The sequence below is a fragment of the Pleurodeles waltl genome, chromosome 1_1, assembly GCF_031143425.1.
Source record: "Pleurodeles waltl isolate 20211129_DDA chromosome 1_1, aPleWal1.hap1.20221129, whole genome shotgun sequence".
NCBI lineage: Eukaryota > Metazoa > Chordata > Amphibia > Caudata > Salamandridae > Pleurodeles > Pleurodeles waltl.
Window position 1 is genome coordinate 484,333,827 of NC_090436.1, and position 27,513 is coordinate 484,361,339.

Sequence of the window (27,513 nt, forward strand, 5' to 3'; positions counted from 1 at the left end):
GCAAAAAGTTCAAGTCTTTTCTATCTCGCCCCTCCCTCAAGAGGGATATGCTGCACAGCCAACAAGCCAAGGCCCAATCGTCTGACTAAGAGGATGATCGTGGCACAAACTGAGTTTCCCATGATGACCTCAATCCCGCACCAGATGGAGGTCTGTGGGAATGTTGAGGATGATTCCTCCTTCCTCTGGAGCACCTTTGGGCACCATCAGTGTCGTTGGGGACCCCAGTCAGTTTGGCTCCAGTGCTGAATGAGACCATTATACTTTTGCCTGGCTCCTTCCCAGTGCTGGCACATGCCTCCACTCTGGTGCCGGAGCACTTGTATTTGCTGACTGTGGAGTTGTCAACTCAGATTCCAGCATTACCAGCACGGATCCGGTCTCAAAATCATCCTGGATATCGAACCTAATTTGGCTCATGCACTGTCTAGGCAGTCGCGGCCCGCGCTCATTAGAAGGGGCGAGCCGGCGCGGGGTAGGTTGAGGAATTTATATAAAAATACATTTTTTTAAAAAAGAACCACTTACCTCCGCACCCACACTGCTCCTCTGCCTCCTCCCGTCTCGCTGCAGGCTGGCACAGGCTCCCAGCCTGGCCTGGTCCGAGCCTGTACAGGATTTCTCCAGCTCAGCAACTGAGTTGCTGGGCTTGAGAGAGACCTGTGCGCATTTGTGTTTGGCTGGCCCTAGACGGCCGGCCAAACACACATGTGCTCTGAGGGGGAGTGCACTCCCCCTCTTTGTTCGTCACCCCTGTGGCTCTGCCCCTTTTCCCCCCCAAAAACCCGATCATCAACACAGTTTATGGAATCTCTAACAAACACCCCCCACCTCCCAACTTTAGAGGATGCTAGGCTTCTCTCTTGACCCAAGGACTACAGGAGGCTGGAAGCCTTGTTCTAATCTAACTCTAGTGAGGTCGAGGGCTTCAAATTGTCCCACGCAACTAAGGTGATTATAAGGAGGCTTACTACCTTTCACTACTGATACTGTCCATTATCTAGCTTTGCAGAATGCCAGGTGGACATGACACTTACCTGAGACCCCCACCCACTACAGAAGGTTCATCCTGCATGGTGGTAGTCGGTAGAGCTTCAGAAGTACTCGACTTACAAATACCCATAATAGAAATTATAGCAAACTTATTTTTTTTATAAAACAATTTTAATGTTTATATACAACAAAGTTGCAACTTGCATTCGCGTCAGAAATATCCTACCACACAACTTGATGAGAAAACTATCCATTGCCCCCACAAAATGTTGCACGTTTCTTTACTTAGACATCGGCTACATCACAGGAAGATTCAAAAGGCAATCTTAATACCTGAGGAGCCCACATATTGCTGCAATATGCCATCCGGTCTCCCCATATCTTTTAATGTGTACATGAGTATCCCCATTCCTTATAAATCAGAATCTCCGAGCCAGCGCACCTGTTCATTCCAAGAGCAGATTCAGCCATGCATGGGTATCCGGACTTTGCTGTGCTTTTCTGGTCTGTTTTTGCCAGCACAAAGCCTAGGTTATTGAGAGATGATCTGTATCTATTTATGCTGTTACACATTATATAGAGTAGAGCAAGCTTGGGACCTTTTTCTGTTTGCCATTTGGTGATCTACACCAGAGTTTGACAAACAGTGTCCTAAAACAGTTTGAGCCGATGGAGTTCCCACACATTATAAAAGAGTTCTACTTATTCCCCCATCGCAGTGCAAGCATTTATGAGAGGGAATTCTGCCACATGTCTAAGAGTACAATAATTATTAATATGAAGTAATGAGACTGAATCTTGGCTTCTCAATTCATCTTTAAAAGTTCCAGTGCCCTTTTCCCTATTATCATGGAGCTTTGAAAAAAAACAGGACTATGTTTTACACGTGTCTTACAAAAGGAGGAGATCTTGGGTTGACCCATTTTACCATTTAATAATTTATGGCAAATCTTTTGATGACAGATATTTGAGCCTTTAAACTCTGGGTCCCTTGCTGCCCTTCAAGAAAGCCCTGACAGAAATTTGTGAGCAACCTGATCTAGGCCGTGTTCAGCCATTCCTTTTAATCACCCTGTAGCTAGGTGTCATAGGCCTGACCCTGGCAGTCCAGCCTTCCTAACCCAGAACCTGACTCCCAAGTTCTTTGTAGTTAAGGTGAATCAAAATGCATTCCCTACTTAACCTCTGGCCAGGGAATCTGAATGTAGGGTTGCGTTGAGGGAGAGAATCTTTCTTTTGGCCAGCTTGAACATATGGCCCCTGAATGTAGTTGCCTGCTGGGAAGATCCATACAGGCCCTTTGAGGCATGCCCAGTGAAACCTTGCTGGACTTCCCTTATAATTTTCAAAATGCCTTCCCTCAGGCAATCAGAGAAAGACCAGATGCAGCCAGATATTTCCTGAGGGCTTGTCTAGACATGATGGATTGTGTTAGACACCCCATGAGTATCTGTGTGGTTATCTGGTGCTGTGCATTGAATGTATAGCTGGAATGACTGGTTCTGTGTTGGAATGCTTCAAGGACAGCGGGGTTACACCACACTGCTTGGATCTGACCTTTCCAGATCATCAGGTTCACCATTAGTACCAAAGGTTAGAGGATACTTGTGGTATCTCTTCTACAGCCAGAGACCAACCTTTCCATCTGTGTAGGAGCCAGTACAGCCCCTTTTGCAGCTTAAAGGGATGCAGCGGCCGTGCACACCACCATAGACAGTGATTGTCCCCTTCATTGTTGTCAACTGCAATTGCAGCCAAGCTGCTTTGATTTCATCTCCCATGATCATGCTCATCAGTAGGGGGACCTGTCTGGCATGCCATTGTGCTGCATCAGCGCATGTTGGAGATTGTTTACAGCGGTTCTGAACTACTCTTCACATTGCGCTGACCACCCACCTCACACCTGTTTTCACTCAGACTTCAACAAATCTGGTCACGGTTCTTCTGCAGGAAGTTCAGTCACTTTTGGCCAAAAAAGGGACTATAGAGGTAGTCCTGTAGGAGGAGGATGGTAAGGGATGTTACACCTGCTATTTTTATTTGAGCTTCCCCTCTGAATGTCTTCCAGAAGAAGGACAAATTCAGTATGCTGACCTTGCCCTGGGTCTTCTCCATCCTGGTTTATTAGATGGTACTGGCTTGGCATCCTGTCATATGCCATTCCTTGAGTACCACAGTTGCTTCTTTCGGTTTGTCATGGAGATGGATCATTTCCAGTTTGCTGTTTTACTCTTCGGCCTCACCTCCACAATTTGGGTGTTTACGAGTTTAATGCAGTGGTGATAGTCCATTTTTGAAGGTCAGGGATACATTTGTTTTCAGTAGCTTGAGGACTGGCTTCTAAAGATGGACTTGCTGCAGTCAGTTGTAGGCCCCCGCAGAGTTTGGTAACCCTTCTGTCATCCCTGGTTTTTTTCCTCAGCAAACCAAAGTCCCACTGGCCCTTATGTAGAGTATTACTTCCATAAGTGCCATTTTGGACATGGTGGCATTCAAGGGTTTCCACTCCTACTGTAAGTACAGGACATTCAGGGCATGATCTCAGTGTTTCATGCTCTGAGGCTTCTTGGTCTCTTAGGCTCCTGATTCCTCGTGGCTGCTGTCACATGCAGACCTTGCAGTGGAACCTCCTCTTCCATTGGGCTCAGTACTGGGAATTGTCTTTCAAACAGCATTCGCATTTCGAGGAAGACAGATCCATAACTTCAGTGGTCGCAGATGGACAGCAACCTATACTGTGACAGGCTGTTCTTCTTACCCTACCTGAAATTTACAGCAGTGATCAATGTATCGTCTCTCTGTTTGGCAATCATCTGGGATATCTGAAGATCAGCATCCTTGGGTCCAGTGGAGTGTAAGTTCTGTATCAGCCTTTTGGAGCTCTGCTCAGTTTGGTTGACCTCTGAAGACCTTCCGCATATCCATCAAAGGGATTACATTCAGGTCTTCACAGAAAACACAACTACCATGTAACCGTGACACTTTGGGTCTTAGACCATGTGTCACTAGGCACTGCTCTGCTGGAAAGTGCAGACCTATGGGGCCTCTCCCTGGTAGCCACTTGCTTGGTGGGTTCAGTGAACGGCAGAGTGAACAACCTGAGCAGGCATCAGCGGGCAGACTATGAATAGCATCTTCATCCGGAGGTGGCATTTTTAACCCAGGGATGTGTGCTTTGGTTGGTTCTTTCAGGTTTTGCCAGAACCATGCGTTGTCAAGATCATTGTGTACTGGAATTTCCACTTGAAGGCACCTTGGGAGGCGCATTAAAAATGCAGTGGAGTGCAGGTCTCCAGTATGCCCTCCCATCACAACCTCTTCCCAAGTTCTGAAGTCAATCAGAAACACCGAGCTCTGATCGTGTTGATAATTTTGATTTTAGCCAAGATATTGTGGTGCCCTTATCTGTTGAGCCTGAACATTTGACCTTCAATCAGTATACCCCTTCATGAGGACTTCTTGTCTCAGCAAAAGGACAGGATTCTACATCCAAAATGCCACAACCTACACTTGTATGCATGGATACTGACTGGTGGCACTTGAGTGGCCTTGATTTTTCTGCTGAAGTTGTTTTTGTAGCTAGTACCAGTAAGAAAATGGTTTATTATTTGGAGGTGTATGACTACCCATTTCAAGGAATAATCACAACTCTTGTCAGAGCAAACCTTTGAATGTCAATAAATGAACCTGAGTACATCTCCCAGGTAGCTATGGCATGGAGCTGAAAGGCTTAATTTAGAACAATGTGTGAAGTACTTACACAATGCTGGAAAAGTAATGCAGTTGAAATGCAAAACCATAAAAAAATCCCAAACCTAATTTGAAAAATAGAATATAATTTAATAAACAAAAGTACACCAAAATGACAAAACTCCAGTGAGGGGAACAAGAGATGCTAATTTTTAAAGTTCTAAGTATGAATGACGCTGAGATGTACAAAGTGTCAATGATAGTCAGTGGTTGCAATATACCTAGAACTAGGCGCCATAAAACAGTGACTGCGATGGAGCGCAAATCAGATACACCAGCCAGCTTTGTCCTATTCAAGGATTTTACCTTCTGACTTTAGTCTTTTAAGTCCCAGTCCACCAGGGAAGTACATTTCTAAAGCCCCAACTCGGACTTCAGGAGAGTCTCTTACAGACTCAGAGGGTGTCAAACCAAGGCCCATGGTAGGGTCCAGTCTCGGCCCAGATGGTCAGCGTAGGAAAAACCTCTTGTAGCTTATTGTATTCCTGTAGCTTAAACAGGTCAGCCTCATGACCAATAGAGCCCTCTTCTTTGTCATCAGTACAATAGAGAGCAGGGTTCTTTTTAGGTTGAGGGCATCAGGTTCAGTCCTCTTGTGACCTACCTTAGGTCAGGGATTGTTCTGAAGTTGGTGCCTGGAGATGCCACATTTACACCTGGCATGAGCTTGTATGTGGGAATAACTCCTGGGCACACCCTAAGTAATGAAGTAAAGGTTCCCGGGCCAGCCCTATCCACCTTTGGCCTTTTCAAGATGGTGAACGTCTTTGGCTGCCCTACGTATGGGCTCTGAGGGCTGGGTGTGTGTGTGGGAACGTGTACTATGTTAACCTTAATGTCCTTCCTCATCTAACACACAAATCCAATTTGTGGCAGCCACGATACCCTCAATAAACCTAGAAATAGAAGTTGAGTAGAACAAAGCTGTGTTTTCTAGCAACCAAACAGTACCTACACATCAGTTGTTTTGGCATGCTGATTCGCTTTATTTCCAGTTTTCCCTCAGTGTTATATATAAATCTAGAAGTCCTGTGAAGCAGGATTTGACACTGTAAAGTCAAAAAGGATACTCACAGGACCCATCATGCACATAATAGGAGATTCAGATGAGTATTCTCTGCTTATTTAGGTCAGGTTGTTGATTGCTTCAGGGAAGCATTTCATACCTGTTATTCAAACGCTATTTACTGGCTGGCAGACGTGGGAAGGAAAATGCAAATTTAGCCCCCAGGAACTTCAGATAGTTATAAAAGTTGATTTCTCTTTGAATTTATTACAAATGGCACTTAACCATTATATTGCAATAACAATTACAACTTGTTTATTTTTTTCTAGTTTACCCCATTCCCAAGGCACTGTAGTAGGATTTTAATCTGTTCTTCGATTTTCTTCATGGGACACCTAGGCCTCCCACAGCGAAAAGTATCTTTTGGCTACTAGTAATTGTAATGACGTGCTAACATTAAATTTCTTCATGTCCTGCTTTTAAATACCATGCACCCTGCCTTGTGGCCTACAAGTCTTACATAGGGATGGCTTATTAATATTTAAAGAGGAGGTTTTGACCTTTCAAACGTTTTTATTTTGACAGGTTCAAACTGCAGTGTTTACACCAGCACATTCAGGCTCCATTGACTGGCCTGAAGCAATTTTTACCCTATCACTGTAGTGGATGGCACAACAGGTGCTGCAGTCCACCAGTGACATTCAACTTACAGGCCCTACGTAATTTTTTTACGTAGAAGTAAGATTAATAGATCCATCTGACCTCTGGTCCACATGGGCCTTTGCCATTTGGGGCCTTCTTAGCTCTTCAGGCACATGTCCCACACCATGTCTGCACGGTGATGGAGCAGACGCTTTTCAGCTATTGCCCTAGCGGTCACACATCATACATGCCACAAACTGATGCTTACAGTGTAAGTAACATTTTCCTTGTTGCCCTTGCGCTGATGCAAATATCCTTACTTCTGTTGACTGTCAGTACATATACCTAAAGAATGAGGTCATGGCTTGTCCTTCATCTCCCAGAGACTCCAGTGGGTACTCCCCTTCCCAGGGCAGAAAATCGTGATTGCAGTGATAGTTTCTAAGATACAGATCTGTAATAAAAAAAGACAGAACAATCTAGTGAGTATTGGGTCACTCATCCATTTGACCCCCACAATAAACAGAACTATCACTTGGGACTGGTAGATGACTCACATACTTTTGATTTTGTGACTGCCTATTACTATGCACCACATAGCAGGTAACCTAGACATCTCTAAAGGGATCTACTGAGAAAGTACCTGAGACTTTGCTTGAGTTGTGTCCTGGTTTTTTAAGTGGTAGTTTTTGTGATATAAAACATTTGGATCTGGCACCTTTTATTCTGGAGAGCCTTCATTTTAGGTTCAAAAGGAATTGTTCATTCCACCAACTTTGGTACAATAATGGAACCCTATTTTGATCGAAGGACTGAGTTGTATTGAGAGCTGAGCTACTTTAATAATGCAAGAGATGATCTCCCTCCAAGACCTTGAAGCATAAAAACTTCAGAAAATCAACAATCTGTTTAGAATAGCATTGACTGTAATTCTAATGTTATTAAAAATCTAGGGGTTCAAATTTATAGTGACATTTGGTTTTGTATCTCATCCTCCGAGGTTGCTAGTAACTTCTAGTATTCAGTGTGCCTTTTTTTCACTTGCACAATTACTGAACTGCTTGATATTTTTTCTTTTATTCTGATGTTTTTATTTACTGTTGTACTTCACCTGAGTTTCTCAGGAGGGTGATTTCAGTGCTCGTTTTCACTAACCTGTGAGTATCAAGAGCTTAATGGAAATAACCTTCTATACTGTAGGAGTGCACCAGTATTTTGGCCATGGAGCAATAGAGGTAAACCGTGCCCACTCAAGAAGAGACTTGCTGAATGCCCCTCGGCCACAGTGAAAGGTTTCATAGTACTTTTCTGTGAACTGACACAGGGGTGTTTTGTGTAGAATGACCAAGTATTGTGCCAGCATAGTTATACTGTGCTTTCTCTTTTTTGCAGTGGTAATTGCATGCCAGCATCGTTCTTTTCTTTAGTTGGATATTGAACATGTTTGCCACTACAGCTCTAGAATACAACACTTTTTAGCAGGAGGGGAGTGCGGCTCTGGGCCTCTACATTGCCTGTTCCCCACTACAAAAATGTTCTGAACAATTGATTAATGCAGCACACGATGTTCTGCACCTCAGTGTCTTTTTTTAACATTTCCTTCCATTATGTTGTTGGATCTTGCCGGATTGGAGTTGTGATATTTTCTTGAGCTTGAGCTTTCCTGCTGATTTATCCTTAATATTTCCTCTGTGACTGAGGTAATCTGGTTTGCCGCAGGGCAGTTTCCACTCAGCTGAATAACCTTCTTGATCAGATTTTCCACCTATGCTCTGAAATAATGCATCTACTTGTGGTATTTCTTAAATATGTTTAGGTTTCTTTCTGTAATGTCATAGTGTGTTCCATTATGAAAATGGTAGGTGTTAGGAAGTTATTGGAAAAATGGCTGTTAAGGCTGGAGACGCTTGGGTAAGATGAAATGTGGCTTCACCTTACTGACTAGCTTATTAGCTAAAGATTAACACCTCAAGAAGAGAATCCGTCTTACTACAAATTTAAGTTGGACAACTTCACAACTGATGGTGAGAATTGTGATGAAAAGTAAACTTAATAGACTGCTAGCCACTCCGGCATGCACCCCTGTGAGTTCTTTGAAAATTCTTCCGTCGGCCTTTGGTAAACAAGCAGAATTAGCATCCACATACAAGTCAGGCAATGAGGGCTCCAACTGGTGCATAATTATTTAAATGTATTTCCTTTAATGTTTCCATGGAGAAGTAGGGGGCTTTGTGAAGCAATCTGTGAAGAGTCACGAAATGGAGCTGCACAGAGAGTAACACCTGGCTCATATGTCAGTGATCGACATTTTGTACTGGGACATGGTCCTGTGTAGTTCGGTTTAGGCATTGTTTTCTCTAGTTATTGCTGACATTGCTGACATTTTGAATTGAGGAAAGCGGTAGCTTTGGATAATCTTTTACTTTTAACTCTTACTCTTTGTTTAATCTCAACCTTAGTTGTACAATTGTTAATCAGGCCTTGTTTGAAGTTCGGCATTGGAGTAGTTAAAACAGTTTAAAAGGAAATGCTAGCGTGCTAAAATAGAAAGAGGAAGATAATTCATATGGTACAACCATGAATATCGGATGAAAAAGAAATTCACTTTTAGCAAGACATAATTAGACACTCTGAGTATCAATATACACTTGAAGGGATGCCACAACAGGCATACTTTTTTTCGGTTTGTCAGAGTATATCTGTCATAATTGGCCTGTTGAATTGGTTACAGGCACACCTTCCTGCAGCTTATGTTTCTGTAATTTCAGTATGTGCACTGTTGATTAACCATGCAAAACGTCACACCTCCACCTTTCTTCCTTAACAGTCCAGGTGAACCAAGTGGAGTAAGTGACAAAAAGTCTTTTCCAGTTATGCAAGAGTATGTGGTATGAATTTAAACATAAAACAGAGTTATGCTCTTGTGTTACACTGTTTAGGAGTGGACGGTCAAGAGGAGCTAGAAAATGCTCCAAACTAAGCCAAGAAGAGTAGAGAAATATAAATGAATATGAAATGCGTATAAAACAATTATACATACTTTGTTTTCCCTGAGTAAATACTATTTTGGAACACTATCAGTTGGACAAAAGATTTGAGGCACCAATGAATCAGTTGAAGACTATGTAACTAGTTTGAGGAAATAGCAGCTTACTACAAGTTTGAAGGCTCTACAGAAGAGTGAATCCTAGATCAATTTGACCTGTGATATAACACTGACAAAATAAGTGAAGAACTATAGCTGTAGTATGAGCCACCCTTGGAAGAAGTCATTGGAATTGCCAATTGTGTGGAGCCACCAAATGTTCCATGCTCATTTACTGCACTGAAAGAAGCCCCTACAGCGCCACAAAATCTTTGCCATAGTGAAAGACTTCACTTCCCTGGGTGCAAGCTACACCATCGTAACACCACCTCTGAACTTTTGCATTCAGCTGTTCATATTCATCAGCAGCAAGATCACCAGCATCTAAAACACTTTGAGTCCCAACCAGACCCTTGCAGCCTTCCTGCCTGTCTCTACCAACATCCAGCAGACCACTCTGACCACCTGGCCTCAAGAAACCGCAATGACCCTGCAGTCCTTGCACTCAGTTGCGCCCTGATACCCCTGTCCTCATTACGTCTTATTCAAAGGACTGGGACTCCTCATTGCAGCCGTCAGCCCGATTCTGAATGATGCAATCATCATAGCCACCTACATGGATGCCGGAATACAGGCCCCAGTACTCCTACTCCCCTTCCTCAAGAAACTCTAGGCAGCCCCTGAAGACGGTAGCCAACTATTGGCCTACCCCCATGCTGCCTTACCTGGCAAAAAACATGAAAAAGATGATAAACAAGCACCTAGCCGCCCACTTTACTGGCAGCTGCTCCCGGACACCACTCAGACCCAATTCAGGCGCAACTACCATACAGAAATCACATTACTATCCCAACAAACATCCTGATGATCATGGACAGATGTGGCACCACAGCCCTTATCCTATTCTAACTTTCTTCAACTTTCAACACAGTATCCTACCCCATCCATAGCAACGATTGCACAAAGCCAGAGCCCAAGATCCTTCACTTTGATGAATTTGCTTCTTCCTGACGAGTTGCACCTAGTGGATCATCCTGGATCCCCTTACTTGGGATGCCATCAACCTCACCTGCAGAGTCCACAAGGATCTTCACTCAGTCCCACGCTGTTCAACACATACTTGACCCCCACATACCAGCATCATCTGTACACACAGAATCAAAATCATATTCTATGCTGCCATCAAGCTCATACTCTTCCTCCACAACAAGATGCCAAACACACAGACCAATTTCTCCCCCTACATGTCCGAAGTTGCCAGATTGATGAAAACTAAAACGCCTCAACATCATCACAGACAAGACAAAAGTACTAATATTTGACCAATGCATCTCGCTCTGGGACTCCACCGGGCAGCCTGCTGAACTGAGACCCACAGTTTCCCTGGCAACCCACAGAGACAACCTCTGAATAGTAATCAGCAGCCAACTCACTGTTGCCTGCTAAGTTTACGAAGTCTCAGTATCCTGCCTGCACACACTTGCGGTGCTCAAGAAGATCTTTAAATGGTTCCATATCAACACTTGCAGAGCTGTCAACTAAACCATTGTTACCGGCAAATGGACAGTGGCAACACACACTATCCTATAATCAACAACCAACTGAACCAGAAGACTTCAGACCATACAGAACTCATCAGTCAGGCTCACCCCCAACTTCCGACTCGCACTCACATCACCCCACACCTCATGAGTTCCACTGGCTCTCAATCCACAAACAATCACTCTTTCAACTCCTCACACACACACATAAAAAGCCTTATGCACGGTTGGGCCCAAGATTGGCATAATCTTTCACTAGCCAACCAGACACCGCCGCTCAGTCGGACTTATCTTCGCGCACACCCCTTGCATTCTCGGAACCAGATCTAGAGGTAGTGCCTTCTCCTACCTTGGTCGCCATTGTTATTAGGATTGGTAGAACTCAAATTTATACAAAACTATGCTGATGAGACTGCTAAAATGAGAGCAGTGTTGAGGAAGAAAGTAGAATTTGTGTGGTACCAAAATTATCAGTTAGAATTTGATGCTATAAAGGAGGATTTATCCGGCACTCCTTGTTTCCAGTATTTTGTTCCAGAGGAAAAATATTTTTGGATGCAAGCTCGTAAGGTTTGAGTGTGCTGTGTCCTTTTACAAAAAAAGAAATAGAGAACAGAGTTCATGTGCCTCTCGAGCTTCAAAAGGGTCAGCGTTTATTAACTTTGTAAATGAGAAGTAACTGTTACCATATTTTGGGAATAAAAATAAAACAAACTCTGTAATCTGGTTTGGGATTCAGAATTCAAAGTGTGTTCTGATTACAAACCTTTGAGAGAATCTTTTCAGGAATAATGTTTGGATTCAATTTCGTCTAGGACTTGGAGATGGGTTTTTATTTTACAGGAATTCACGTTCACAGTTCAATACATTCAATGTATTTAAAATAAAATAACATTGTAGACTATTTTATCACATTTGGTGAAAACAGCAGTGAGAGTGATAGTTCGGAAGAGTCCAGTGACAAATTTGTTGGAGCCCTTACCGAAATAGATTGCATGGAATAGATGGATATAGAAAGGTTGTAAAAGAGTTTGATAGCTTTGCAAAATTACAAACTTTCTAATAAAACCTGTAAAGATTTTGAGAAGAGTTGGTGGATGATGAGAAAACTGGACAAAGGCATACTAATCAGATGTAGTACATTAGCTCTTCTAGAAGGGATTAAGAAATACATTACGAGTTCCAGCCCATGAGGATCATTATCACATAATGAAAACAAAAGCAAAACTCACAGCTGAGGTTGGGTGACCAGGGTTTGATCAGGAAGTGGAATGAATGTTGTTGGATTGTGTACAATGTAGTAGTTAAGACAAAAACCTGAAAATAGGACAAACCCCATTGACGTGCAGGGATTTTCCTTACTATCCTTTGGATGGAATAGTGATTGATTTGATTGGTACCCTAAAAGGAGAACATTCTACTCTCTACATAATCGTGCTGTTGGAAATATACTAACAATGGGTAGAAATCTCTCATGTGAGAGACATTTCCTCTTTTGCTGTAATTAGGCTTTGACCATTATTCTTCACCAGAAAAACGTTCCTAGATTTTTTTACATCGGATAATGGGATACAGTTTTGCTCAGATGCCATGGAAAATTATTTGGGAAGATATGGAGTTGTACATAAAGAGTTCAGTTGAGCATCCCCAAACAAATGGTGCAATTAAACATATAAACAAACCGCTCAAAGAAGGCATTCAGTATGCACCAGCTAATGGTCTTTATTGCATAGAAGAGTTAGAGATGTCTTGCTACTTCTCGTTTAGCTCTGCATGGAACAATTGGCAACCACTTTTAAATTAACAAAAGGAGGCAAGTTGTGTACAAAACAAGTCCAGGTTGGATGTATGTGGCAAAGAGTTGGGAGCATGGTGTGAAAGAGAATTGTTGTTGCAGTCTAAGAAGATGAGACAGTTTGACAAAAAGCATAAAGTAGTGACATCTAAAGTAGCGTTAGGTGATGTGGTAAAAATCCAGGTCCTGGACAAGGAATGGGAAGGAGTGCATTTGGCTGTACAGAAATCCACTGCAAACAGCTGATTTAAATTAAATCTAATATAATGTAGAACATCAGGTGTACTTGACCCTTGCTGCCTTGTGGGTGATTTACCCAGGATTCACTTCAGGTTGCCCTAGATGTTTAGTGGGAGATGTGGACTTCTTACATATGATCTGGAGTTGTGCATCCTTGGATTTTTACAGGCAGACGGTAGTTGTAGGAAGTTGGCTCTGTATATACTATTTCAAAGTAAGAAATGGTGTGCACAGAGTCCAAGGGTTCCCCTTAGAGGTAAGATAGTGGCAAAAAGAGATAATTCCAATGCTCTATTTTGTGGTAGTGTGGTCGAGCAGTAGGCTTATCAGAGGGTAGTGTTAAGCATTTGTTGTACACACACAGGCAATAAGTGAAGAACACACACCCAAAGACTTACTCCAGGCCAATAGGTTTTTATATATAAAAATATATGTTCTTACTTTATTTTAAGAACCACAGGTTCAAGATTTACAAGTAATACTTCAAATAAAAGGTATTTCACTCAGGTAGTCTAGGAACTTTGAATAATCACAATAGCATGTACAGTTTTGACAAAAATGACAATAAGCTATTTTAAAAGTGGACACTGCAAAAATCAACAGTTCCTGTGGGAGGTAAGTAAATGTTAAGTTCACAGGTAAGTAAAACACTTACAGGGTTCAAAGTTGGGTCAAAGGTAGCCCACCGTTGGGGGTTCAGGGCAACCCCAAAATTACCACACCAGCAGCTCAGGGCCGGTCAAGTGCAGAGGTCAAAGTGGTGCCCAAAACACATAGGCTTCAATGGAAATAGGGGTGCCCCGGTTCCAGTCTGCAAGCAGGTAAGTACCTGTGTTCTCGGAGAGCAGAGCAGGGGGGTTTTGTAGGACACCGGGGGGGACACAAGCAGGCCCAGAAAGTACACCCTCAGCGGCACAGGGGCGGCCGGGTGCAGAGTGCAAACAGGCATCGGGTTTCTGATAGGAATCAATGGGGAGACCCGGGGTCTCTTTAACGATGCAGGCAGGCACAGGGGGGGGCTCCTCGGGGTATTCACCACCTGGGCTAGGCAGAGGGTCACCTGGGGGGTCGCTCCTGCACTGGAGTTCGGTTCCTTCAGGTCCTAGGGGCTGCGGGTGCAGTGCTGGTTCCAGGCATCAGATTCCTTGTTACAGGCAGTCGCGGTCAGGGGAAGCCTCTGGATTTCCTCTGCAGGCGTCGCTGTGGGGGCTCAGGGGTTCCATCTCTGGCTATTCACGGGCTCGCAGTCACCGGGGAGTCCTCCCTGTAGTGTTGCTTTTCCGCAGGTCGAGCCGGGAGTATCTGGTGCAGAGTGGAAAGTCTCACGATTCCGTCGGGAAACGTGTGGTCTTTAAAAGTTGCTTCTTTGTTGCAGAGAGTTGCAGTTTCTTTGAACAGGGCCGCTGTTCTCCGGAGCTTCTTGGTCCTTTAGATGCAGGGTAGTCCTCTGAGGCTTCAGAGGTCGCTGGACCCTGATGGATGCGTCGCTGTTGCAGTTTTTCTTCGAAGTAGGGAGACAGACCGGTGGGCCTGGGGCCAAATCAGTTGTCGTCTCAGTCTTCACTGCAGGGCTTCAGGTCAGCAGTCCTTCTTCTTCTTTAGGTTGCAGGAATCTATCTTCCTCGGTTCTGGGAGCCCCTAAATACTGAATTTAGGGGTGTGTTTAGGTCTGGGAGGGTAGTAGCCAATGGCAACTGTCCTTGAGGGTGGCTACACCCTCTTTGTGCCTCCTCCCTGTGGGGAGGGGGGCACATCCCTAATCCTATTGGGGGAATCCTTCTTCTACATGATGGAGAATTTCTAAAAGTAAGAGTCACCTCAGCTCAGGACACCTTAGGGGCTGTCCTGACTGGGGGGTGGTGACTCCTTGTTTTTCTCATTATCTCCTCCAGCCTTGCCCCCAAAAGTGGGGGCCGTGGCCTGAGGGGCGGGCATCTCCACTAGCTGGGATGCCCTATGGTGCTGTAACAAAGGGGGTGAGCCCAGGTGTTACAGTTCCTGCAGGGAGAGGTGAGAAGCACCTCCACCCAGTACAGGCTTTGTTCCTGGCCACAGAGTGACAAAGGCACTTTCCCCATGTGGCCAGCAACATGTCTGGTGTGTGGCAGGCTGGCAAAAACTAGTCAGCCCACACTGGAAGTCGGGTATGTTTTCAGGGGGGCATCTCTAAGATGCCCTCTGAGTGTATTTTACAATAAAGTGCACACTGGCATCAGTGTGCATTTATTGTGCTGAGAAGTTGGATATCAAACCCAGTTTTTCTGTGTAGCCATTATGGCGCTGTGGAGTTCGTGTTTGACAGACTCCCAGACCATATACTCTTATGGATAACCTGCACTTACAATGTCTAAGGTTTTGATTAGACACTGTAGGGCCATAGTGCTCATGCATATATGCCCTCACCTGTGGTATAGTGCACCCTGCCTTAGAGCTGTAAGGCCTGCTAGAGGGGTGACTTACCTATTCCACAGGCAGAGTGAGGTTGGCATGGCACTCTGAGGGGAGTGCCATGTCGACTTAGTCATTTTCTCCCCACCAGCACACACAAGCTGGCAAGCAGTGTGTATGTGCTGAGTGAGGGGTCCCCAGGGTGGCATAAGACATGCTGCAGCCCTTAGAGACCTTCCCTGGCATCAGGGCCCTTGGTACCAGGGGTACCAATTACAAGAGACTTACCTGGGTGCCAGGGTTGTGCCAATTGTGGAGACAAAGGTACAGTTTAGGGAAAGAACACTGGTGCTGGGGCCTGGTTAACAGGGTCCCAGCACACTTTCAAATCATAACTTAGCATCAGCAAAGGCAAAAAGTCAGGGGGTAACCATGCCGAGGAGGCATTTCCTTACAGTAGTAGACTACTTAAACTTTGCAGCGGGCTAGACAGTATGTGGGGATCGTAAACAATGTTTATTGGACCTACTCCCGGTCAGATAAAAGGAACTGAGCAGGAAGTTACTGGTATTGGGGTACTGGCGAAGAGATGAATTGCACTGATCTGGTTGGCACCATCATCCCCAGCTGTAAGTCTGTCTGTAAAAGAAATGGCTGAGTGAGTAGTAGCGGAGGAGTGCCACTTGCACCAATGTAGAAGAGATGGCAAACTGACAGATGATTTAAACACATGGGCCACTATGCTTGCTGATTTACTGCCCCCCCCCCCCTTCTTAAAGGGCAACTTGACGGCGCCCCAGATGAGCGCACACAAAAGAGAGTCCAGTTCATTAAAGAACGACTTCTGCAGGATAATGGATAGGTTTGCAATTATTATAAAAGACAAGGCAAAATGACCAGTTTAGCCAGGGTAATTTTTCTAATCAGGACCAGTGCAAGGGCTGCCAAAAGTGCCCTAGTGATCTGATGTCGACCAGGGTCCTGTGGAGGTTCCCCTCAGAGGTGGGATGGGTTCTGATGAAGACTGACCCCCCAGCTAGCGAATCGTCTTGCTACACCAGCGGATTTGCGCCTCACTAAAGAGTGTTGTTTGTGGTTGATGGTCGGGCAGAGAAGATAAATTGCAGACTTCACCCAGTTAACTCAGAGTCCCGCGACCTAAGCAAAGGTAATGATGAAGTCTTAAAGATACAACACATGTCCTGTCTTCTTGGTGTGTACACCACTGTTGACCTTTCCTGCTCAGTAGTATGGCAACGGGTTCCATTGCTATTACGAAGAGTAATGGGGACATCGGGTACCCCTGCCTGGTGCTGGAACCCACCAAGAAGTGGGGAGGAGATGAAGCGACACAGATGGGTTGGTGTATAGTAATCTGGTATAGGCAAGAAGCCTCTGTCCTACATTCTTACGGGCCAGTACCAAGAAAATATATTCCCCTGTCAGCGTGTCAAATGCTTTTTCTAGGTCTACTGTTTGATCAGCCATGCTAGAAGGCGGCCTGATTGTTCACCGCCTCTATGAACCTTGGCTGTGTGGGCTGTAAAGTTAAAGCACCTCAACCGCTCTAGGAGAGCTGCATAGTCAGTTTTTGCTGCTACAAAGGCAGGAATGGACGTAGGATCATGTTACGCCATTTTCCCTAGTTTGGCAAGATGCCACTCAACTTCTGTTATTTATTTGTCTAATGTCCTGCGGACACCCACAATTTCCTTCATACAGGCACCCCTCTTTACCACCTAGAAGGCGTCCCATTCAAGGGTTCTAGATGAAGCTGTGTTATGATTTGCAGCTAAGTACCACCGAATAAGGGTCTTCTACATCTTCCGAAAGACAGGGTCTTCCAGGCAGTCCTGCGGGAGCCGCCATGTTGGCATTGGAGAATATGGGGACAACTATGCAGATCCATAATGTGGCCATTGTGATCTGAGACTATACATCCTAAATAATGTAAGTGATGGACTAGGGGCACTAAGGTAGATGAGTAAAGGAAACTGTCCAGACACAAACATAGACTGTGGGGAACTGAAGGAAAAGGGTAGATTTTGGTTTTATGATGGAAAGATCTCCAAGTGTCAGAGAGAACCAGTGGTGAACGCAACTCAGCAACTGGTCAGCCTGTGTATAAGGGGTGGAGAACAGTAGCGGAGGATGGTTCCTGTCCTAGTCTGGATCTATAGTGATAACTCCCTAATATCCAGGGCATCTGCGTTTTGTGAGCTAGTTTGGTTGAGAGGGTGTCCCAAAATGCTCCTTGATCGACATTGGGGGCATAAATGCTCCCTATGAGTTAGGGCCTGCCATCTATGCAGCCTTCGAAGAGCACATATCTGACATCCGTGTCTACGATCGTGTTGATCACTTGAAAGGGGATTCCAGGCCGAATCCAAATCATGGCGCCTGATGCATATGCATAAGTAAGTAGAAGCGTGAATGCCCCCCCTCCAGCACTTGCGCAGCCACACTAGTTTCTCTTTGGTTCTGTGGAATTCCTGCAAAAGGACTATGTGAGCCTGTTGGTGCTTATTGCATGAATAAATTGCATACCTCTCTCTAGCCTTCTGCATTGCAAGTACATTAAGGGTGAGTAGGCACGTCAGGTGTTCAAGCCATTGCAGATGTAGAGGGGTGTGTGCCATGTGTGTGTCTGGAAGTCATGCAGGGAAGGTCCCATCTCTTGAACCACCGAGGCTACGTCATAGCCAGCCGTGAATGAAGGGGGAAAGGGACGGGGTAAGCTTAACAATAGATGGGGGAAACAACTAGTGTAGCCTTCCACAACCGGCAGTATGCCCAAACAGTGCATAGTCATAGAAAATCTTTAGTGAAATGTAGTGGTTTGGCCTGACTCAGAAGTAGAGCACGGTCACCAGGTCACCCTGTGTAAGTAGGGCTGAGGCATGTCAGAGCCGCAAGGGCTGTTGATAGTCCCGGAACTGATCTGGAGAAGTGTGCACAGAAGGCGAGCAAGGGGAAAGCCGGGGACCTAAATGGACGTGTCCCATCCTCTTATCAGTGAGCAATGAAAGTGGCGTCAAGGGGCCCTGTTGGGGCAGGTCAGCAGGTAATGCTGCACTCAAGAGCCGGGAAATGTGAAATAGTGTACTTTGTCAATGTGTTGAAAAATTCAGTAGATGACAGGAGGTGATCAAATGATATTGTATTCTGTTTGAGGAGTCACTAGTGGGGGAGTTTGGGCGGCCTGGGTGAGAATCTTCAGAGGAGAGGGTATCATGCTCAGATGTGAAGATGTGTGGGCTCTTCTCATAGTCAATGGTTTCTATGTTAGTTTCCAGGTTAGCTGCAGCCTGCAGGGCTCGCCTGTGATCCTCAGTGTTCTGCTCAAAATCGGGGGATTTTGATGTGTAGGTGCAGGGTATAGTGTCCTTTACTGACCTGCCCTTCCACTGCTTCCGAGGCTTGGATGGACCCAGCTGGGTCGAGTTCACTCCGACACTTTCCACAGCATGTTTATCCACCCAGTCACAGGCTTCTTTAGGATCTGTGAAGAATGTGGTGGTCTTGTTTGACATGACTATGAAGAGTACTGAACACCCAGCTGGCAGAGGCGTTGTTTGACTTCCAGGAAGGAGGAGAGCTGACATTGAACAGAGCAGGTCTAATCTGGGGACAACATGATGTGTGTCATCCACTCGGAGTGGGCCAGCCTGTTTTGCTGCATGCAGGATTGTCATAGTCTCTGAAATGTAGGAGTTTAGCCATCATGGGACAGGGGGGGGCGATTGGGATACAGGGAGTGGCAGGTAGGCACTCGGTGGGCGCTGTCCATGGAAAAGAAGGGAGTGAGATCTTAACACGAGGTAAAGGATTTGAACCAGGTATTCAGAAAGGAAAGAGGTTCCTGACCCTCAATGCCTTTTGTCTCTCCGTGAGCAGTCCTCTGGCCTGTCCTCAAGGAGGCAAACATATTCCTACAGGTCTCGAGCTGCCTGGTTATCGGTAGGGTGGCCATAGTTTTCTCCCCATTTAAAATCTTGTCTGCAAGCTTAATTCGGTAGCTAAAACCGTAACCAGTTTCTCAAGGTAGAGAGTGGTGCCTAATAATGGTGTGTCTGGGATGACAGAGGGCGGGACTGCAGATGTTGAGGTTGTGCAGGGGTTCGCATAGCAGAGACTGCCCATCGTCTGTATTGTTGGGGGTCCAAAGATGAGACTCATTAAGAGCTCTGTGAGGGTTGTTCACCAGGGTCACAAGGGCAATAAACTTGAGGAGGTGGGGGAGGAGAAGCAGCCCCAGATATCTGTCAGCTGAGCGCCTCAGAGTCTCTCATGTGGCCCACGACGCTCCAGGCCAATCATCTGGGGGGCTCCCTGCCACCCACTGTGCACCTCGATGTAAGAACCAGTGTTGGTAGAACAGGGGCCGGAGGTCCGTGGGTCCAAACAACTAGGTAACTCGAAATAGGGGACTCTGTGGTGTGCCTTGCAAGAACTCTCTGAAAATGATTGCATCAGCGGGCTTTTTACCCAGAGAAGGGTTGACAACATGCTGTACATAACGCTCACCCCCTTTGCACCTCGATGCTGGTGCTGAAGCAGGGGGGCTGAAGGCAGGAAGTCTTAGAGGGACATAGGCATGTGTACATGTGAGGCAGGATGCCTTGTTGGATTAGCATCCATCGACACAGTTGGGCTGGCTGTTGGGGACTCCACGAGCTTTGCTAAGGGACCTTCCATTGAGAGATGTCCGGGAAGACCCCACAGCTCTGGCACAGACCAGATTAAGCCCAGACCTGTGCAAGTGTTTGGTGCTGGAGGCTGATTAAGGGCTTCTGGGGGGAGCAGGGTGGGTCCTCCTATTGGGCAGTTGGTGCCTCTCACAGGTGGTGAGGGGCCTTAGGGTCCAGGAACACGGGTGGGTTGCCTTGCGAGTTGAACACCTTGGGCAGAGGGCCCAATCGCTTGGGGGTAGGTTGGCACTAGAGTCCCGATTGATATATGTTGTGTGTCCCTCTGGGCTGGCCCTCATGACCGCAGGTGTGATTGCACTGTAGGTCCTCTCCAACATCAGTAAAAGGCCCCCCCAGGTTCCATTGGGTGGGCAATGGCTCCACTCGCCTTTGGCCCCAGCAAGGGTAACAGGAGTGCAAGTGCGATGGTGAGGGCCCAGATCCAACACAGGATCAGTGCGTGGGCTCTGGGGCTCCGAGCTGCTCGGCAGCCAATGTAGCACCGACTCAAGGGGTGGGCCCCAGGCCTCAAGGCCTGCCCTGGGCTACGGTGCAAGTCATCCTTTCATACTCATCTCGAGCTAGACGCAGATGTAGGGGGAGTGTGTGTGGGAGCACAAAGCATTGTTGAGCCTTCAGGCAACTCCCCGTGGCTGTCTCCCGGGACCCACTCCGTCAGTAGTGGGCTGAGCGCCCAGTGTAGGCCTTCCTGATCATCTGGGGGGGTTGCCGGGTGGAATCTTCTGGGTGGGGTTCCGATGGTGGTAGGGACACCCCACCTGAGTTGGTCGACAGAGACTGCCTCGAACCAGCACAAGCTCAGTGGTGCTGTCCGGAGACCCCACCGCAAGGGAGACAGGGGCCGCAAGGCCCATGCAGACCGCATCTTTGAGGGCAGATATCTGCACAGTAGTTATCGAGTCCAACCAGGTATGGGGAGCCGTAGACACTGGGCACCTCCAACAACACAGATGCCAGGTCTCCAGCCTGGATTGGCGTCGATGTGCAGGCTAGTGGTCAGAGCGCTTCTCAGTAGCATCCACCATCTTGGCTGGCCTGGCTGCGCCCTCTCACCCCCACCAACCTTTTGTGTTGTGTTATATTGTTATGGATTTTATTTGCCAATGTTACCCCGCTCGGCTGAGGAGTCTGTCACTGGATGTGTTTGGTCCTAAACTCCTGTTCATAGACAAACGTACGGGAGTGCAGTTTAATTTGCAGTCCTGAGTGCAAGCGGACTAGCTGCTAGGCAACTTTATTTGCTCCATCCATCCCGACTCTTTTCACCCCCTTATTGTTCCTATACTGACCAGGATGAGTGACCATTCGTCCTTGATCATCTTAATCTGACCTCCTGTGGCCAGCTTCAGGGGCAAGATCTGAACGCATCAACTTCAACACTTGCTCATAGTCTCTTGGGGCACATGTGCCTGCCGCATCTCTTCATATTAACACAGTGACAGTGACAGTCCTCAGTAGACCACAGGTAAGCTCTGCTGTTCATGTGCTTTTTCTCTCCAAACTCCCCATCAACTAAGGCCTCCATACCACTGCCTCACAGTCTTCTCTTGCTCAGCCCCTGGTAATGCTTAACTTGTGGGATGTGGGTGGGGGGGGGCTACACATGTCTTGGCTTTATGAAGAAAGAATTGCCCTCACACCAACTATCCTTGCTTTCTTTAACCATATTCCTTTATTGGTATAACTGATTATGCTTTTACATTTCCTTTTTAAGAAGTAAAAACTAGGGCCGTACATCTGCTGGTGCTAAGAGATAAACACAAGAACATCTGCCCCTTTGCCGGATAAATACGTTTTTGCAATGCCCTGTCTGTCCTTGAAAAGGCTTAAAATCTTGGTAAACCATCTGAGTAACTGTATTGTGAACTTTTGTGATAATTGTAGTTTCTACTTTGAGTGACAGCTCCTGCTCATGGAAGAATACTCTGTTGCATGTAGTTTAGCATTTTTCGGTGTTAATAATGCACCTTTAAAAAACTGTTGATACTTCTTTTATGCTGTAATTCTTTTATTGTCTTTATTATTTAAAATAGCAGAATTAATACTTAATTGTTTCTTAGGATTGGATGAAAAGTTTGCAGACGTTCTGCAATTTACGAAAGACAACTCAAGCAGCATCTAGCAAGCGTCTTCGGCAGGTAAACATTTTTCACTCTTTTTCTTATTAGCTGTTCAGTTTTACAGGAAATGGCTTTGATTAGGTGATTTTGGTTCTAATGCAATGAGCCTAGATAATGTGTTGGGAAAATCCACTATAATATTGTTTCGTCCACTGTTTCGTCTTGGTAGCCAGGGGGAAAAAATTATTTGAAAAAATCCTGATGATTGCATCATTTGGCATTTTGTGTGTAGGAGAAGAGTCCGCTATATTGACCAAATAAAAGCTGAATTCCAAGACTCCAAGGAAAAGATTCTCATCAATGGCATCTAGTTTTTTGGCTGTTTTCTGCCTCACTATAAATAACCTCTTGATTCTGATGGGCCCAGTAAAATCTGTTATTTGCCGCGTGGAAATTAGAAACTCCGGATCACCTCAGGTTCAGTGTATTTCAAATACACAGAAAGAGAGCAAGGGAAGCAAGGCTAACCCACACCGCCTCCCAAAAGAAACTAAGTAATCACAAAAGGTGTGGGGTAGTAGGAACAGGGGGTAAGACTGGGTTAGTCTTTAACCAGTTCCTGGTTGCATTAGGTTGCTTGATAGGGGGTGCTGTGTTGCCCTACAGGAGTAGCAGGGGATTTTCCTTTACGGACTAGGTGGTCTCACACACATAATAGTGTCTTGCTTCATCATATGACCACCTAGCCCCACCTAAGTAAGATGATACTACTCAGGCGGACTCGACCTCTGGTTAAAAGAACCAGAGGGAGTGCTGAAATTGAATTGACTGGATAGTTACAGTGATCCAGAGGGGGTGAATAATAAAATTACCTAACATGTCACCGGTGGCTCTTGTTAGTTTTAATGGTGGTGCATGTTGGTAAGACTAAAACTAAGGGGGAAGGCTCGTTAGAGGATAATGTCTCTTGGAGTCTAAAAGGGGTTGAACATGACCAACATGTTTCTGCCCTCACTAAGTGCTGGTGGGTCAGGGGCATTCGTCAGAGTCGGAGCACCTGTAATAAGTACGGTGCTCAAAGTGAAAGTGTGTGTCCTACCTGAACAGGTAGTTCACGGTGGGGTAGGCCTATAGTAAATGATAAATAAATCACAATTAATTCAGAGTGACAGAGAGGTGGCAAACCACAGCACACGACACAGCAATCAGTGAGAAAATGAAAAAATGCACTCACACATGCATGCAATTGTGACTTACCCCGGAGCTGGGGGCGTATTGCCTCTGGTCTGGCTAGAACCGGGGGGGGGGGGTGGTTTCCCTTGTAGTCACACTCTGTGGAGATTAAGGGTTTAGCAAGAGGGGACAAGGAGAAGAAAGAGAGCTAAGGACGCATAGTGTGCTAGCAGAAAGGAGAAAACTGCGCAGGGTGCGCTACAGCCAGGGGGAGGCCAATAGGGCAGGTTAGTGAGGTAAGGAAAGGGCAAGGGGTGAAAAGGTAAAGAGAAAGATCTAGGTACAGAGAGAGAGAGAAGGAATGTCACAGTGGGAAAAAGAAAAAGAAAAAGAAGAAGGAAGAAAAGGAAAAAAGGAAAAAGAAAGAAAGCAGAGGAAATACAGATAGAAGAGGCTACCAGAAGGATGACCGGTAGCAATGAAAGGAAAAGAAAAAGAAGATTTCCCGGGCCAAAATAGCCCACACTTACCACGCCAAAGGGAATACCATGGGGGGTACCTACGTGCCGGAGCCAGGCCGCTCTGGTACTGTCTGACCGACTTGCCAGGTCTTTATGAGGAGCTCAAGCCAATCGATGCGGAGCTGCAGAGGTCAGGGGCGGTGCCCGGTAGTTACACTCAGGTGTGCTGCGCGTCGAAGAACCCAGTGCGTCGGGAAAAGCCACGCCCCCTCGGGGGCTGTTCGGGGTGCGGAGCCTCAGGGGCCCCGATTGGTCTTAGTAAAGCGCACCGCCCCGCGGGGGCACCCGGATACGGGGCCCCGCGGGGAGCGTCGCGTATGGTGACAGTGAGGAGGAACAGGACGCCCCGCCCGCGGCGCGGCTAGCGTGCACGGGCGACCGTCCTGCAGTGACGCGTCTCGCAATGCGCGGCGCGCCACTGGACCCGTGGGACTCTGGGGAAGTGAGTCCCACGGGGGGAAAGGGCCTGGTCGTCCAAGGAGGGCGACCAGGAGAGAGAAAAGAGAGAAAAAGAACGGGAAGGGGGAAAGAAAGGGGGGGGAAAAAAGGGGAAGAGGGGGAACACTAAAGAGGGGGGGGCAAAACAATAAAAGAGAGGACGGGAGAGAAAGAGGAGAAGAAGGGAGACTGGCAATGCGGGACTAAGGGCGGGGAACAGCGCTGGGGCTAAAATAGAAAGACGGGGTAAAGGAGAGGACGAAGGGGAAGAGAGCAGAAGGGTAGGGGGGAAGAAAGAAAGAAAGAAAGAGAGGAGAAAGTGGGGGGGGGGGAATAGAAGGGGTGGAAACAAGGAAAGCCTGGGAAGAAAAAGGGAAAGAAAGACCGAGGGAGATGAATTGAATAGAAAAAAAGGAAAGAAAGAGAGGAGAAAGTGAGGGGGGGGTGGTGGGGGGGAATAAAAATAAATTTCACCTGGAGACTCCACCTGATGAAAAACGCTTGAATCTCCAGATAAAATACAGGGGAAGTGAGGAATGACTTGGAGAATTACGGCAGGGATTACAAGACGCCCTCCCTTAATTCCTCATATCTCACAGCATCCTAGGGTCCCATGTGTAGCTCGACCTTCTTAAAGTTACCAATATTTCTCAGTTTCGTACCTATACATGGGGCTATAGAGAATCAGAGTTACGCGGAACAGCAAAGAGCCACTTAGAATGAGGGTAGGGGCTTCAGGTTTTTGGGCAAATGATGTATATGACTCTGAAATTACGTCCACTCATTTTCTGTGTAGACCTACCTCTGGTCTGTATAAGTGTGGGTGAAGTGATTTGTAGAACATGAATGTTCACTGTGGTGGTGCAACTTAGGGTCTCTGTGACCCTCCAATTCAATACAAGCATTAATTGTGACAAATATAATTCACATTAAATACTGTGTAAGAAGTGTGGGTCTTGCTTTTTGCTATCTAAAATGTGGCTATGGCAGTGTTTTCTCTCATTTTGGAGAGTCCCTGGATCACTGCACGAGGCTGAGTGTCTTGTCCTGTTCCTATATCTTATATTGGTGTGTGTGTCTGAATCTGTGTAGTGATATTTTATATCTGGAATCTTTGTTCTTGTGATACATTCGTATAGCCCCTGCTTCTCTTGGCTACTTGTAACCTATATCATTGTTCTCTGTAGTCTTCTTGCTCTGTTCTTTTTATCATTTATAGGATGTACTTTGTGTTCTTAATGTGGCATTTCTTGCCTCATTGTCAAAGTTTATGTGATTCTGTGGTTCCTCCTTCACTGTTCCAAGGGTCGTTCTCTCTGCCAAGGGTTGATGTACTGCATAATCAACCCTGTGACCTGTGGGCTTAACTGCAGAACCTAAATAAATTGTTTGGCGTTTACTTCACAGACGTGTAATTAATCAGCATTTGACCTGTTGTACATTGACATGCTTGAATCATTGCCTGTCACGAGGCTGACCGTCCCAGTTCTTTTAAATCTTAGTATTAAACATCATTAGCGTACCCTTAGGCAAACTATAGAGTTTCTATATTAATACAATAATTCACCTTGTTGAAAAATTCCCAAACTTCAACCAGTGAGGTAAATATGTTGCTAACTAAACACTCCACATATCCTAGGTCAGATTTTGACACACTTGTGGATAAGGATTGAGTGCAGATGGTGGGAAGAAAGATGGCTATGTGTAAATCTGTGAAAGATATCGATGGCGGACAACTGTGATTACAGGTAAGTATTTTTTTTTCTCCAGCAGTAGCTCTCATAGATTGACATGCTTGAATGAGACTGCTGAACAGTGCAATACATAAGGCGAGTAACCTTACTAAATCAGGTTCACATGACTGGATGTCCAACTGCAGATTGCCATCCAGGAGCTAATGCAATGTCTGATAAGGACCCTGTGCTTAAGAGTGCAACTGTGTCAGAAATGGTCCTAGTAAGTTGCACTCTGACTATCCCTTTCAGAGAATGTACTTTGATTTGGCATGTCAAAAGGTAATGAATGCTGAGATCCACCTCACAGCACTCTATTTTTAGAGTGGACATTTTTCCAGGAAAAAAGACATGTCTGAAACCCTGAATTAGATATAGCGTAGAGTAGCATATAGACACCACCCATACTTGCTGATGTCAGTTCCTTTCTTTCTGTGCCATCAGACATGGATCTGTATATCATCTTCTTCATCTATGATGAGATTGTCTTACCTTTCTTTACACAATTTATCAGTATGCAGTGGAAATGTGTCCTAAAACAACAGGGTTTAAGATTTGGAGGGACTGTTGTAAATACATGTGTATGATAGATTCCTGCCAGGTGTGTCTTTGACGCTTGGAGTCGGAACACGACTCCTGGACCTGCGGCAACTGCGTCCAGATGAACCTTCAGGCCTGATGGAATTGTGAAGCAATGTGCTGCTTTGCTAAACACAGCAAGACTACTCCATGACCGGTTGAGTTTGGAAGTAAGGTACCATTTGCAGTTCTGAAGTCATTCCTGTGACAGATTTTCATAATCATTGAAGTCTTCTGGTAAGTTTGAGAAGAAACATAAAAAATCCAAGCAAGAATCAACCCCTTCCTGTCCATCTCGTTCTCCAGAGAAGCATGAGGGCACCAACATGCCTTTGGTTTTGCTCCTGATCGATCTTGCTGATTCTGAACCAGGTCCAAATGCATCTTGAACTTCCCTGGAAGGAAGTTATGATGTGTATTTTCTGCATTTTACTAGTTCTCTCTGGTGCACCTTCAGATCCCAGGGATCTGTAGGGATCTTCAGACAGACTCTTGCCGACAGATTTTCCCTCAGTTCTATCTGTGCCACTCATACCTGTTTCTGGTTCTGTACTGACTTTAGTCCTGGCACCAGTCCCTGTGTTAGTGTCTTCAACATGGATGCTGGCAACGCCGGAAGAGGAGACACGTCTCTTAGTGGTCTCCAGCTCAAGCCAAACTCATACTGACCTCTGCCGAGAACTCACTCTGAACCCACCATAGCCCAGCCCATTGCAAATGCTTCTGATTCCGACACACTACCTTTACCATGTGGCCCTGCACGTGCTGCATCAACGTTTTTGGATTGGATTCTGAGGATAATCAACATGATGATGATGGAGACAAACTTGCCACATAATACAATAAGAAAAATTGGT

The 27,513-nt window shown here is 45.9% G+C and overlaps 1 protein-coding gene across 1 annotated transcript in view; it reads left to right on the forward strand.

The window, feature by feature from the left end:
• Positions 1-27,513, forward strand: part of RASA1 (RAS p21 protein activator 1) — a 700,806-nt gene that overhangs the window by 258,422 nt on the left and 414,871 nt on the right. Inside the window, exon 13 of the mRNA XM_069224876.1 lies at positions 22,213-22,290. Within this exon, the coding sequence (XP_069080977.1) occupies positions 22,213-22,290 (78 nt within the window). The remainder of the gene's footprint in view (positions 1-22,212; positions 22,291-27,513) is intronic.